Source organism: Callionymus lyra, chromosome 18 (assembly GCF_982586985.1).
Source record: "Callionymus lyra chromosome 18, fCalLyr1.hap1.1, whole genome shotgun sequence".
Taxonomy (NCBI): domain Eukaryota; kingdom Metazoa; phylum Chordata; class Actinopteri; order Syngnathiformes; family Callionymidae; genus Callionymus; species Callionymus lyra.
The window spans coordinates 4,322,776-4,337,720 of NC_141835.1; the positions used below are offsets into that span (position 1 = coordinate 4,322,776).

The 14,945-nt window shown below is 31.8% G+C and overlaps 1 protein-coding gene across 1 annotated transcript; it reads left to right on the plus strand.

The window, feature by feature from the left end:
* Positions 1 to 6,361: 6,361 nt before the first annotated feature.
* On the plus strand, positions 6,362 to 14,861 carry sav1 (salvador family WW domain containing protein 1). Its single transcript, XM_087779429.1, has 5 exons — positions 6,362 to 6,614; positions 9,084 to 9,566; positions 11,401 to 11,671; positions 11,734 to 11,889; positions 14,004 to 14,861. The coding sequence occupies exons 1-5, from the start codon at positions 6,521 to 6,523 to the stop codon at positions 14,206 to 14,208; spliced, it is 1,209 nt and encodes a 402-aa protein (XP_087635555.1). The 5' UTR covers positions 6,362 to 6,520; the 3' UTR covers positions 14,209 to 14,861.
* Positions 14,862 to 14,945: the final 84 nt, after the last annotated feature.

Genomic DNA, 14,945 nt, shown 5'->3' on the forward strand with positions numbered 1-14,945 from the left:
TGGAGGAGAAGATGAACTTCCTGCAGGAGGAGAAGATGAACTTCCTGCTGGAGGAGAAGATGAACCTCCTGCCGGAGGAGAAGATCTCCAGCCTGAACACCACAGTGTCTCACCACAGACAGTGACGGAACCTCTGATGACATCTGATCAAAAACGTCTGTCAATCATGTGACTTTGATTCAAGAAACCTCCCAGACGAGTGAAGCTCGAGCAACAAAGTGTATCTTCTTTGTAAAAGTGCAAAGTTATTTTTTAATTGTAAATATTTCCTCAAACAGAAAAATGCACTTTTGTTCCGAGTTGAACTTTGTTTTCTTGTGTAAAGACGAGAAATTTGAAAAACCCTGAAGTCAAATATTCAAGTGACCTTTTGAACACGAAACACTTCCTGTGTTTCAGACTTTATTTATTTAACCTTCGATTGTGTCTGTTTTTACATGTTTTTATTGACCTTCATGACACCATTAAACATTTATTAACAGAGTTATTTTCATTATATTAGTTTATGAAGCACATGTTTGACAACTTTTAGTGATAAAAACATAATACAAGATATTAAAGATAATAACAATAATAAATTAATTAAATAAATTATGAGTTGTAGAAGAAGACGGTTGTAGATTTGTTTATTTGATCAAAGAAAACCGTTTCAAATTGTTTTAAATTGAAAATACTTTTTATTTTGATTGATCTACAGTATCTTTTGATTTACCTTTTTTTTTTAATTTAGTTCACTTTTCTTCTGTTTGAAGTAACTTATTTACAAAATTATATTTTTTTAGTTGAAGCAACTTTTCTTTTGGTAAAAGTGACTGAAAACAAATTAAAGCTATTTTTTCTTTTTAATATAAAGAACATTTACTTTTGATAGAAGCAAAAAAATGTTTTTTATTTAATTACCCTTTTTTAAATGAAAGCATTTTTTCTTTTTGAAGAAACATTTATTTTTGATTAAAACAACTTTTATTTTATTTATTTATATAATTACTATTATAACTATTTTCTCTTTTTAATTGAAGGAACATTTATTTTTGATAGAAGCAACATTTTTTCTACATTGAAAATATATATTTTTAATTGAAACCACTTTTCTTTTACCTGAAGTTACTGTTTTTTATTTAATATAACTTTAAAGAACATTTATTTAGGATTGAAGCAACTTTTCCTTTGATCGAAGTAACTTTATTTAAAATAAAACCAACTTTTATTTTGATCGAAGTAACTTTATTTAAAATAAAACCAACTTTTCCTTTGATCGAAGTAACTTTATTTAAAATAAAACCAACTTTTATTTTGATCGAAGTAACTTTATTTAAAATAAAACCAACTTTTCCTTTGATCGAAGTAACTTTATTTAAAATAAAAACAACTTTTATTTTGATCGAAGTAACTTTATTTAAAATAAAAACAACTTTTATTTTGATCAAAGTAACTTTATTTAAAATAAAAACAACTTTTCTTTTGATCGAAGTAACTTTATTTAAAATAAAAACAACTTTTATTTTGATCGAAGTAACTTTATTTAAAATAAAACCAACTTTTCCTTTGATCGAAGTAACTTTATTTAAAATAAAAACAACTTTTATTTTGATCGAAGTAACTTTATTTAAAATAAAAACAACTTTTATTTTGATCAAAGTAACTTTATTTAAAATAAAAACAACTTTTCTTTTGATCGAAGTAACTTTATTTAAAATAAAAACAACTTTTATTTTGATCGAAGTAACTTTATTTAAAAATAAAAACAACTTTTATTTTGATCGAAGTAACTTTATTTAAAATAAAAACAACTTTTATTTTGATCGAAGTAACTTTATTTAAAATAAAAACAACTTTTCCTTTGATCGAAGTAACTTTATTTAAAATAAAAACAACTTTTATTTTGATCGAAGTAACTTTATTTAAAATAAAAACAACTTTTATTTTGATCGAAGTAACTTTATTTAAAATAAAAACAACTTTTATTTTGATCGAAGTAACTTTATTTAAAATAAAAACAACTTTTCCTTTGATCGAAGTAACTTTATTTAAAATAAAAACAACTTTTATTTTGATCGAAGTAACTTTATTTAAAATAAAAACAACTTTTATTTTGATCGAAGTAACTTTATTTAAAATAAAAACTTTTCTTTTGATCGAAGTAACTTTATTTAAAATAAAAACAACTTTTATTTTGATCGAAGTAACTTTATTTAAAATAAAAACAACTTTTCCTTTGATCGAAGTAACTTTATTTAAAATAAAAACAACTTTTCCTTTGATCGAAGTAACTTTATTTAAAATAAAAACAACTTTTCCTTTGATCGAAGTAACTTTATTTAAAATAAAAACAACTTTTCCTTTGATCGAAGTAACTTTATTTAAAATAAAAACAACTTTTATTTTGATCGAAGTAACTTTATTTAAAATAAAAACAACTTTTCTTTTGATCGAAGTAACTTTATTTAAAATAAAAACAACTTTTATTTTGATCGAAGTAACTTTATTTAAAATAAAAACAACTTTTATTTTGATCAAAGTAACTTTATTTAAAATAAAAACAACTTTTATTTTGATCGAAGTAACTTTATTTAAAATAAAAACAACTTTTATTTTGATCGAAGTAACTTTATTTAAAATAAAAACAACTTTTCTTTTTATCAAAGTAACTTTATTTAAAATAAAAACTACTTTTCCTTTGATCGAAGTAACTTTATTTAAAATAAAAACAACTTTTATTTTGATCGAAGTAACTTTATTTAAAATAAAAACAACTTTTATTTTGATCGAAGTAACTTTATTTAAAATAAAAACAACTTTTATTTTGATCGAAGTAACTTTATTTAAAATAAAAACAACTTTTATTTTGATCGAAGTAACTTTATTTAAAAATAAAAACAACTTTTATTTTGATCGAAGTAACTTTATTTAAAATAAAAACAACTTTTATTTTGATCGAAGTAACTTTATTTAAAATAAAAACAACTTTTATTTTGATCGAAGTAACTTTATTTAAAATAAAAACAACTTTTCCTTTGATCGAAGTAACTTTATTTAAAATAAAAACAACTTTTATTTTGATCGAAGTAACTTTATTTAAAATAAAAACAACTTTTATTTTGATCGAAGTAACTTTATTTAAAATAAAAACAACTTTTATTTTGATCGAAGTAACTTTATTTAAAATAAAAACAACTTTTATTTTGATCGAAGTAACTTTATTTAAAATAAAAACAACTTTTATTTTGATCGAAGTAACTTTATTTAAAATAAAAACAACTTTTCTTTTGATCGAAGTAACTTTATTTAAAATAAAAACAACTTTTCTTTTGATCGAAGTAACTTTATTTAAAATAAAAACAACTTTTATTTTGATCGAAGTAACTTTATTTAAAATAAAAACAACTTTTATTTTGATCGAAGTAACTTTATTTAAAATAAAAACAACTTTTATTTTGATCGAAGTAACTTTATTTAAAATAAAACCAACTTTTATTTTGATCGAAGTAACTTTATTTAAAATAAAAACAACTTTTATTTTGATCGAAGTAACTTTATTTAAAATAAAACCAACTTTTATTTTGATCGAAGTAACTTTATTTAAAATAAAAACAACTTTTATTTTGATCGAAGTAACTTTATTTAAAATAAAAACAACTTTTATTTTGATCGAAGTAACTTCATTTAAAATAAAAACAACTTTTATTTTGATCGAAGTAACTTTATTTAAAATAAAAACAACTTTTATTTTGATCGAAGTAACTTTATTTAAAATAAAAACAACTTTTCTTTTGATCGAAGTAACTTTATTTAAAATAAAAACAACTTTTATTTTGATCGAAGTAACTTTATTTAAAATAAAAACAACTTTTATTTTGATCGAAGTAACTTTATTTAAAATAAAAACAACTTTTCTTTTGATCGAAGTAACTTTATTTAAAATAAAAACAACTTTTATTTTGATCGAAGTAACTTTATTTAAAATAAAAACAACTTTTCCTTTGATCGAAGTAACTTTATTTAAAATAAAAACAACTTTTATTTTGATCGAAGTAACTTTATTTAAAATAAAAACAACTTTTCCTTTGATCGAAGTAACTTTATTTAAAATAAAAACAACTTTTATTTTGATCGAAGTAACTTTATTTAAAATAAAAACAACTTTTATTTTGATCGAAGTAACTTTATTTAAAATAAAAACAACTTTTATTTTGATCGAAGTAACTTTATTTAAAATAAAAACAACTTTTCCTTTGATCGAAGTAACTTTATTTAAAATAAAACCAACTTTTATTTTGATCGAAGTAACTTTATTTAAAATAAAAACAACTTTTATTTTGATCGAAGTAACTTTATTTAAAATAAAAACAACTTTTATTTTGATCGAAGTAACTTTATTTAAAATAAAAACTACTTTTATTTTGATCGAAGTAACTTTATTTAAAATAAAAACAACTTTTATTTTGATCGAAGTAACTTTATTTAAAATAAAAACAACTTTTATTTTGATCAAAGTAACTTTATTCAAAATAAAAACAACTTTTATTTTGATCGAAGTAACTTTATTTAAAATAAAAACAACTTTTATTTTGATCGAAGTAACTTTATTTAAAATAAAAACAACTTTTATTTTGATCGAAGTAACTTTATTTAAAATAAAAACAACTTTTCCTTTGATCGAAGTAACTTTATTTAAAATAAAAACAACTTTTATTTTGATCGAAGTAACTTTATTTAAAATAAAAACAACTTTTATTTTGATCGAAGTAACTTTATTTAAAATAAAAACAACTTTTATTTTGATCGAAGTAACTTTATTTAAAATAAAAACAACTTTTATTTTGATCGAAGTAACTTTATTTAAAATAAAAACAACTTTTATTTTGATCGAAGTAACTTTATTTAAAATAAAAACAACTTTTATTTTGATCGAAGTAACTTTATTTAAAATAAAAACAACTTTTATTTTGATCGAAGTAACTTTATTTAAAATAAAAACAACTTTTCCTTTGATCGAAGTAACTTTATTTAAAATAAAAACAACTTTTATTTTGATCGAAGTAACTTTATTTAAAATAAAAACAACTTTTATTTTGATCGAAGTAACTTTATTTAAAATAAAAACAACTTTTATTTTGATCGAAGTAACTTTATTTAAAATAAAAACAACTTTTCCTTTGATCGAAGTAACTTTATTTAAAATAAAAACAACTTTTATTTTGATCGAAGTAACTTTATTTAAAATAAAAACAACTTTTATTTTGATCGAAGTAACTTTATTTAAAATAAAAACTTTTCTTTTGATCGAAGTAACTTTATTTAAAATAAAAACAACTTTTATTTTGATCGAAGTAACTTTATTTAAAATAAAAACAACTTTTCCTTTGATCGAAGTAACTTTATTTAAAATAAAAACAACTTTTCCTTTGATCGAAGTAACTTTATTTAAAATAAAAACAACTTTTCCTTTGATCGAAGTAACTTTATTTAAAATAAAAACAACTTTTCCTTTGATCGAAGTAACTTTATTTAAAATAAAAACAACTTTTATTTTGATCGAAGTAACTTTATTTAAAATAAAAACAACTTTTCTTTTGATCGAAGTAACTTTATTTAAAATAAAAACAACTTTTATTTTGATCGAAGTAACTTTATTTAAAATAAAAACAACTTTTATTTTGATCAAAGTAACTTTATTTAAAATAAAAACAACTTTTATTTTGATCGAAGTAACTTTATTTAAAATAAAAACAACTTTTCTTTTTATCAAAGTAACTTTATTTAAAATAAAAACTACTTTTCCTTTGATCGAAGTAACTTTATTTAAAATAAAAACAACTTTTATTTTGATCGAAGTAACTTTATTTAAAATAAAAACAACTTTTCCTTTGATCGAAGTAACTTTATTTAAAATAAAAACAACTTTTATTTTGATCGAAGTAACTTTATTTAAAATAAAAACAACTTTTATTTTGATCGAAGTAACTTTATTTAAAATAAAAACAACTTTTCCTTTGATCGAAGTAACTTTATTTAAAATAAAAACAACTTTTCCTTTGATCGAAGTAACTTTATTTAAAATAAAAACAACTTTTCCTTTGATCGAAGTAACTTTATTTAAAATAAAAACAACTTTTATTTTGATCGAAGTAACTTTATTTAAAATAAAAACAACTTTTCTTTTGGATTAAAGTAACTTTATTTAAAAACTACGTATCGCGTTGAAGAAACGTGTTTATTGACTAAAAACCACATGTTTTAAACAGACTTAAAATCACACTTTGATTGACAGTTGACTTGACAGCGGTGGGAGTGTCTGGTGCGTCGCGAGAGTCGGGAGCCTCGTCCCGCAGCTCAGTTAGCTTCAGTTAGCCTGGCTAGCCTCCTGCTAGCCTCCCGCTAGCCTCCCGCTAGCCTCCGAGCTAGCTCCGCCAAATGTTTACTTTCCTCGCCTGCCAAGTCGCACGGGATGCTTCTACGGTCTGGGGCTTGTGGCAGGACATTACAGCGACGTGTGGTTGATGTTCCCCAGACTTGAGTGATGCTTTCTCGCAAGAAAAGCAAAAACGAAGCGTCCAAACCAGCCGAGGTTCACGGGAAGTATGTGAAGAAGGAAACGTCGCCGCTGCTGAGAAGTAAGAGCAACAAGTTGTTAGCCGCGGAGCTAACGCTCCCGAGCCGCTGGAAACCAGGTTTTAACAGTAAAACTCGCTCGTTTACGACACTTAACACAAGTCTCGAATACTTTGGAGTAACTTTTGTGCGAGTATGTACATGTTTAAACCCCTAAATACTCTGTTTGGTTATTGTTTCTGAGGGAAAACAAGATGCTAACTTGGTAGCAGGTCGAGCTAACTTGCGGCGGTGAGTCGATTAGTCTTTAAACTTAGTTTAGTAAAACAACATCTGTTTATTACTTTTTATAACTTATTTTAAAATAGACGAGTAGATAATGTCACGTTAATGTATTTTATTTACATTTATCATCTATATATATATATATATATATAGTTATATCTTAAACCATTGCAGTATATTTAGTATATTGTTACTATTGTATTACTTCTATTTCTGTATTTAATCGGATCAATGTGAACCACAAATATTATCAACAGCCGTAGAAAAATGTATATTGTTGGGTTAATAAACTTGTTTATGATTCTAATATTTCTTTACATGAGTAAGTTAAACTAGTTCTGCTTCATAACTTCTCAGTCTTTGACTAAATGTGTTTTTATTTCTCCTAAATATTCTTAAACTGCTTCACAAACGTGTCTTGTGATGTTGACACTCCTGGCACAGAGAGTAAAAGTATCATATTGTTTGGTGTTGTTGACTTAAAGCGTTTGGGAGGAGAGTCAACAGAGACGTCAACCGGATGCGACTTACGTTAAAAACAAGTCAGGAATGTTGAGTCTGATGATCGACTGACTTGAGTTGATAGAAAAGTATCAGTTGCACGTTTAATGGATATCAACTGGTCAGTTCAAGAGATTTCAAAAGTTTGTATTTGTTATTTATGGTAGATTTGATTCATTTTTCGGTATTAAGGTTTTTAAACGTGTGTCCATCTTAAAATAAGACCTCAAATGATACTTGGCCCCTTAAGTCATGTGAAAAAGAAGAAAAACGTTTCTCGTCTGAACCGCTACTTTATTGCTGTGAAAGTTACTCGTACTGACATAAAAGTGACTTGTTCTAATGTAAAAGTTACTCATACTGACGTTAAAGTTACTCGTCCTGACATAAAAGTGACTTGTTGTAATGTAAAAGTTACTTGTCCTGATGTAAAAGTTACTCGGCCTGACGTCAAGGTTACTCTTCTTGGCGTAAGAGTTACTCGTCTTGGTGCAAAAGTTACTCGTCCTGATGCTAAAATCACTCCTCCTGATGTAAAAGTTACTCGTCTTGACGTAAAAGTTACTCCTCCTGACGTAAAAGTTACTCCTCCTGACGCTAAAATCACTCCTCCTGGCGTAAAAGTTACTCGTCTTGACGTAAAAGTTACTCCTCCTGATGTAAAAGTTACTCGTCCTGATGCTAAAATCACTCCTCCTGGCGTAAAAGTTACTCGTCTTGACGTAAAAGTTACTCCTCCTGATGTAAAAGTTACTCGTCCTGATGCTAAAATCACTCCTCCTGGCGTAAAAGTTACTCGTCTTGACGTAAAAGTTACTCCTCCTGGCGTAAAAGTTACTCGTCTTGACGTAAAAGTTACTCCTCCTGGCGTAAAAGTTACTCGTCTTGACGTAAAAGTTACTCCTCCTGACGTAAAAGTTACTCGTCTTGACGTAAAAGTGACTCCTCCTGACGTAAAAGTTACTCGTCTTGACGTAAAAGTGACTCCTCCTGATGTAAAAGTGACTCCTCCTGACGTAAAAGTTACTCGTCTTGACGTAAAAGTTACTCCTCCTGACGTAAAAGTTACTCGTCTTGACGTAAAAGTTACTCCTCCTGATGTAAAAGTGACTCCTCCTGACGTAAAAGTTACTCGTCTTGACGTAAAAGTTACTCCTCCTGATGTAAAAGTGACTCCTCCTGACGTAAAAGTTACTCGTCTTGACGTAAAAGTTACTCCTCCTGATGTAAAAGTGACTCCTCCTGACGTAAAAGTTACTCGTCTTGACGTAAAAGTTACTCCTCCTGATGTAAAAGTTACTCGTCCTGATGCTAAAATCACTCCTCCTGGCGTAAAAGTTACTCGTCTTGACGTAAAAGTTACTCGTCCTGACGTAAAAGTTACCCATCTGGACATGAAAACACATAAAAAATGCACGTATGATATCCGAGTATTTGATAAATGAATGTATTTATATTTTTAAAATAATTCACAGATACTAAATCAAAACAAAGATTGAGACACGGTCACAAGTATAAATGAAATATTTTTCTTCATGGCTGACCAGTCAATATGCACGAGGAACAGTGTAATCTGTGCGTTTTATTTAATGTTTAAATACATAAACCTCTGCGTAAAATGTCCTTAAATCCCTGCAATTAATGTGATGTTTTTTTTGTTCAATTGTCAAGTTTGTATTAAATGTAATTTCAAATAAAGAAGTCTTGTGAAGGTCTTGAACTGACCTTGACCTCTCTTTCTTCAGATCTTATGCCCTCATTCATCCGTCATGGACCTACAATCCCACGACGCGCTGAGGTCTCTCTGCCCGACATCGGACCCTCTCCCTACCCCGTGGCGCCGACCCGGGAGCCCGTGGTGTCGCGCAACAAAAGCTTCCTGCGGACGCCGGTGCAGCGACCCCCTCACGAGGTGGCGCGCCGGGAGAGCCACCGTCTGTCGGCGCCCACCTACCTGCCCCGCAGCCTGGGCGACCTCCCCCACGAGTATGGGGGGTCCTCGCAGTCGTTCCTCACGGACGTGATCCCCATGTCGGAGAACGGAGACGCCGCTCGCTACTATTACCCGTCTGAGCCGTACTACGAGAGCCAGCAGCAGCAGCAGCAGCGCCAGCCCAGGAGGGTCCAGGAACGCTTCCCTGAGGACTATAGATACTATGATCACAACGAACACTTCCAAAGACTCCAGCGACAACACACTCCTCCAGCCCCGAGCAGACCGCCTTCAGGTAGGATCGCTTAAAAGAACAGTAAACATCCTCACATGGCATCACGCACGCTATTAAAATAACTTATTTCCTCATCTTCTCAAACAATGTTTTTTACTGGTGGCAGGAAAATACTCGTTTATTTTTATGATTTTTTTTCTGCTTTAACGTCACATTATTTAGGGTTTGTATTTCGAGAAAGTGTGTATAAAATAATAACAATTACCAATCGAGTATTCATGGAATTCCTAATTTTTTTGTGTTGCAACTAAACCTCCCGCCTCTTGAAGGCAGCAGTCATTACGTCCTCTGCAGCTGAGGACGAGAGGATACAGTGAGTCCAGCAGCTTTAAAGCTGATGTTTGGACATATTTTGGTTTGAAAACAAATGAAAGCAGTTACGACTTCGTCAAGAGTCGTGTGGTCTGTAAATACTACAACACCAGAGTCAAGTACTGGACAGTACTACACATATATATACTTGTTACTACACTATCACAACACCAGAGTCAAGTACTGGACAATACTACACATATATACTTGTTACTACACTATCACAACACCAGAGTCAAGTACTGGACAATACTACACATATATACTTGTTACTACACTATCACAACACCAGAGTCAAGTACTGGACAATACTACACATATATATACTTGTTACTACACTATCACAACACCAGCGTCAAGTACTGGACAATACTACACATATATACTTGTTACTACACTATCACAACACCAGAGTCAAGTACTGGACAATACTACACATATATACTTGTTACTATACTATCACAACACCAGAGTCAAGTACTGGACAATACTACACATATATACTTGTTACTACACTATCACAACACCAGAGTCAAGTACTGGACAATACTACACATATATACTTGTTACTACACTATCACAACACCAGAGTCAAGTACTGGACAATACTACACATATATACTTGTTACTACACTATCACAACACCAGAGTCAAGTACTGGACAATACTACACATATATATACTTGTTACTACACTATCACAACACCAGAGTCGAGTACTGGACAATACTACACATATATACTTGTTACTACACTATCACAACACCAGAGTCAAGTACTGGACAATACTACACATATATACTTGTTACTACACTATCACAACACCAGAGTCAAGTACTGGACAATACTACACATATATATACTTGTTACTACACTATCACAACACCAGCGTCAAGTACTGGACAATACTACACATATATACTTGTTACTACACTATCACAACACCAGAGTCAAGTACTGGACAATACTACACATATATACTTGTTACTACACTATCACAACACCAGAGTCAAGTACTGGACAATACTACACATGTATACTTGTTACTACAGTATCGTAAGATTACTGATTATTCGTACCCCTAAAAAAATACTTGATATACTTCAGGCCTGAGTCTTCCCGTGAAATTCCTGCGACGCATCAGGCTTCGCTTCATGAAGAAAAGGGAGAACGAGAAGATGAAGGATTGAATCATTTCTGAGCTCGACTCGCACATTCCTGGCTTCACTCAGCATCTGGCCAAGAGCTCAGCTTCTGTTGTCACTCTGCCTAAAACAATAAAAGTCTGACTGAAGCTAAGACGACGTTTCTGTGGTTCGCACAGAAATATCACATTGAGTTGGTTCTTCACGTCTGTGTTTCTCTTCGTTCCTCTGACTCTCAACAACCTTTTAAATGCTTGACATTCCTGGTCTTTAAACGATGGTTCCCATACTCTCCCCCAAATATGTCGGACTCCTGCGGTCGCTGCAGCTCCACCACTTTCTCCTTCTTCTTCTTCTCAAGCTTTGTTTGATTCCCAGGCATCGGTCGAATCCAGGCCAAGTCTCTGGGGAACCTGTCGTGTCTGACGGGCGACGACCTCCCTCTTCCCACCGGCTGGACCGTGGACTGGACCATCCGCGGCAGGAAGTACTACATCGACCACAACACCAACACCACCCACTGGAGCCACCCGCTGGAGAGGGAGGGGCTCCCCCCGGGCTGGGAGAAGGTGGAGTCGGCCGAGTTCGGGGTCTACTACGTGGACCACATCAACAAGAGGGCGCAGTACCGACACCCGTGCGCGCCCAGGTACGACGCCCGCAGGAGGATTGTGGGTGATGAGGTGATGAAATGACAACTTCCTGTTTCAGCGTCCCTCGCTACGATCAGCCGCCGCCGCTGCCGCCGCCGGTCACCTATCAACCGCGGCAGCCCGAGAGGAACCAGCCGGTGCTGGTACCAGCGAACCCGTACCACACCGCAGAGATCCCCGACTGGCTGCAGGTGTACGCTCGTGCCCCCCTAAAGTAGGTCCAAACATCCCATCCTTTCTCCCTAGACTTCCTGTGGCGTCAGAATAGGATTTAATTGAACATTTCTAATGGTTTTTGTTTTAAGAATTGAGTTATTTAAAAAATAAATAATAGAATTCAATATTTCCTTTATTGAAAATTACATTTTTAATTATTTCCTAATTAACACATTTTACACATAGTTTGTTATTCTTATTCAATTAATTAAAAAAATAAATGTTCTGATTTAATTTATTTTTATTCCAAGATTGAAAAATTCAATATAATAATTTGCGTATAATAGTGTTTAACATTTTTGAATGATTGGAATTAGAATATAAAAATACATGTTTTTTTTAATTCAATTACTACGAAAACTAATGAAACGTTTAAATAAAAACTTTTTTCATCACATTTGAAATGTTAAATTAAACCATAAATATTCTGCTGACACTGATATATTCTATAATAAAAGCAGTTTATATTTTTAATACTTTAAAACTACAAATCATTAAAACAAGAATCTTTAAATAACCAATATGTAGGTATTAAAAATGTGTTTCTGGCTCCCTCGAGTGTCAGGACAGTGTAACTACAATGAACCAGCGGGTCGTCAGGACCAAACTACTTAGTCAAGGTCATGGTTGAAATAATAGTTATAATAGTTATGATGGTCACTAAACATGTTGTGTCAAAATGTGTTTCAAAATTCAACTTTGTTCAAACTTTGACGTTGATTTAAAATATACTCGAGCAATACTTCAGTAGTAGTTGTAAGTAATAGAAGTTCTTGTAATAGTTATAATATAACGAGGTCAAGGGATCGAGTCGCCATCAAGCAACGAACGTCGATGTTTTTGGACAAAAATCAACACAAATAGAAACATTTTATCCAAAAGAAACTTTTATTTTTCTCAAAAGTGACCATAAAATAAATAAACTAAGAAGTTATGAAAGTTACATTTAGAGTCGATACAATAATGAATATAATTGTTTTCTGAACATGTTCTACTCTGACCTCAGCAACATAAACACAAACATGTGTGTTTTTAAAATAAGTTCTGATTGGAATCAAACCTTCCAAAGACTCGACATCGATGGACGTGAAGTGAATGTTTGTTTAAATAAATGTTTCTTCTTCTGCCTGATCATGTCCAGCTGTGTCTCTTTCTCACGCAACACACACATGCTGTTGCCAGGCAACCATCCAAACATCACACACACGACGTCACTTCCTGATTCAATCATGATGAGGTCAGAGTAGAACTAATACGTGTGTACAACTAGGAATATAACTTTTATTTTAACCTCGGCTGTGTACTTTTGTCTGGACGACCTGTCGCGTCACTGCAGTTACACTGTTCTGACGCTAGAGGGAGCCAGAAACTACATTTTAATATCCACATATTGGCGCTTTAAATTTTCTTGTTTTCAACTTAGTTAATTAGTTTCCGAGAGTATTCCAAATATTTGATTGATTTTATAATGGAAGTATTTCAATGCCATGTTGACTGATTTAACATTATTACTTTTATTTTATTTTTACATGCATTCAATTATTAATACTTGAATAATAATGATTATTTCTCTATTGAAATTATTTTAAGTTGTCATTTATTTAGAAAAATCAAATACTTTCACAGTTTCCAGTAATACGAGTGATATCCAGACAATCCAGACTAAACGTGATCATCCGAGTGTCAGATGATGGATCGATCCAGGAGCTCAGTGCTCTGTTGCTCATGTCTGGTGACTCTATTACACCAACAGTTATAGATGGATTTTAAAAGGATACAAATGAAAAAATATTGAATTTATACATTTTATTTATTAATTATTGGAATTACAAGATCAAACTCTGTGTAAACAATTAAATTAAATTTTTTAAGTATTTAAATTTTAAAACTTTCAATATGCAAATGTTTTAATAAAAAATAATTGAAGACCCCAATATGTCAAAAATACCAATTAATTAGTTCAGTTTTTAAAATATATTGAATAAACTAAATATCAAATGAAATATAAAACTATAAACCCCTCGTTACTGTACGTCTTGTATCCAGTCGTGCCTGTAGATGGCGCTGTCGCTCCACGCTGACGACGCCTGGACGTCTGTGTTCCCCCCGCAGGTACGACCACATCCTGAAGTGGGAGCTGTTCCAGCTGGCGGACCTGGACACGTACCAGGGCATGTTGAAGCTGCTCTTCATGAAGGAGCTGGAGCACATCGTCAAGTCCTACGAGGCGTACCGGCAGGCGCTGCTGTCCGAGGTGGACGCCCGCAAGCAGCGGCAGCAGTGGTACGCCCAGCAGCCCGCCAAGAACTACATGTGACGGCCTGCAGCCAAATATATCAGCCCGAGGTCAAAGGTCAAGAGACTTCCACACTACGACGGCGTGACCTTCGGTCGAGGACGACGTCACAGAACCACATGTTTTCTATCAGACAATCCACCAAAACAACCATATTTATGTGTTTATATAAGTCTTTATTTAAAGGGTTTTTTTCGGAGGAAGCGTCGCGTCTTCTCTCGGCATTACCGTCAGGATTATGTGTGTTTTAAAAAAAATCTATAAATAAGCTACTGGAACCTTTTGTTTGCCAGACGTGCAATTCATTATATTTCTTCCTGGAAGTTTTTTTTTTTTTTTTTTAAAGGACTGACAACTGTGATGTTTCTCCTGAAAGATGTTGGTCCCGTCGTTTCCAAGCGTCCACAAGCCATAGACGAGACACCGCAGGAGGACGAGTGTCCGACGGAACGTTTGCTGGACGACGGGACTTCATTCGTAAGGACTTCAGCTCTCGCAGAATAGTTTTTACTTGTAAATATCTACTGTTGTGAACCACAAATACGGGACAATAAAGTCTGCGGTGAAGAAAAGATTGTGTCGGATCCATCGTGACCATGTTTTACACTCATTACTTCATACAGTTAGTCTGAAATCTGAGCGAACGAGAGGTTACGAGAGTCCGTTATGACGTGATAATGGCTTCACTCCTCCTCCAGCTGTGATCACGCTTTGTTTATACAACGAGTCCGTTGGAGGTGGAGACCATTGATGACGCG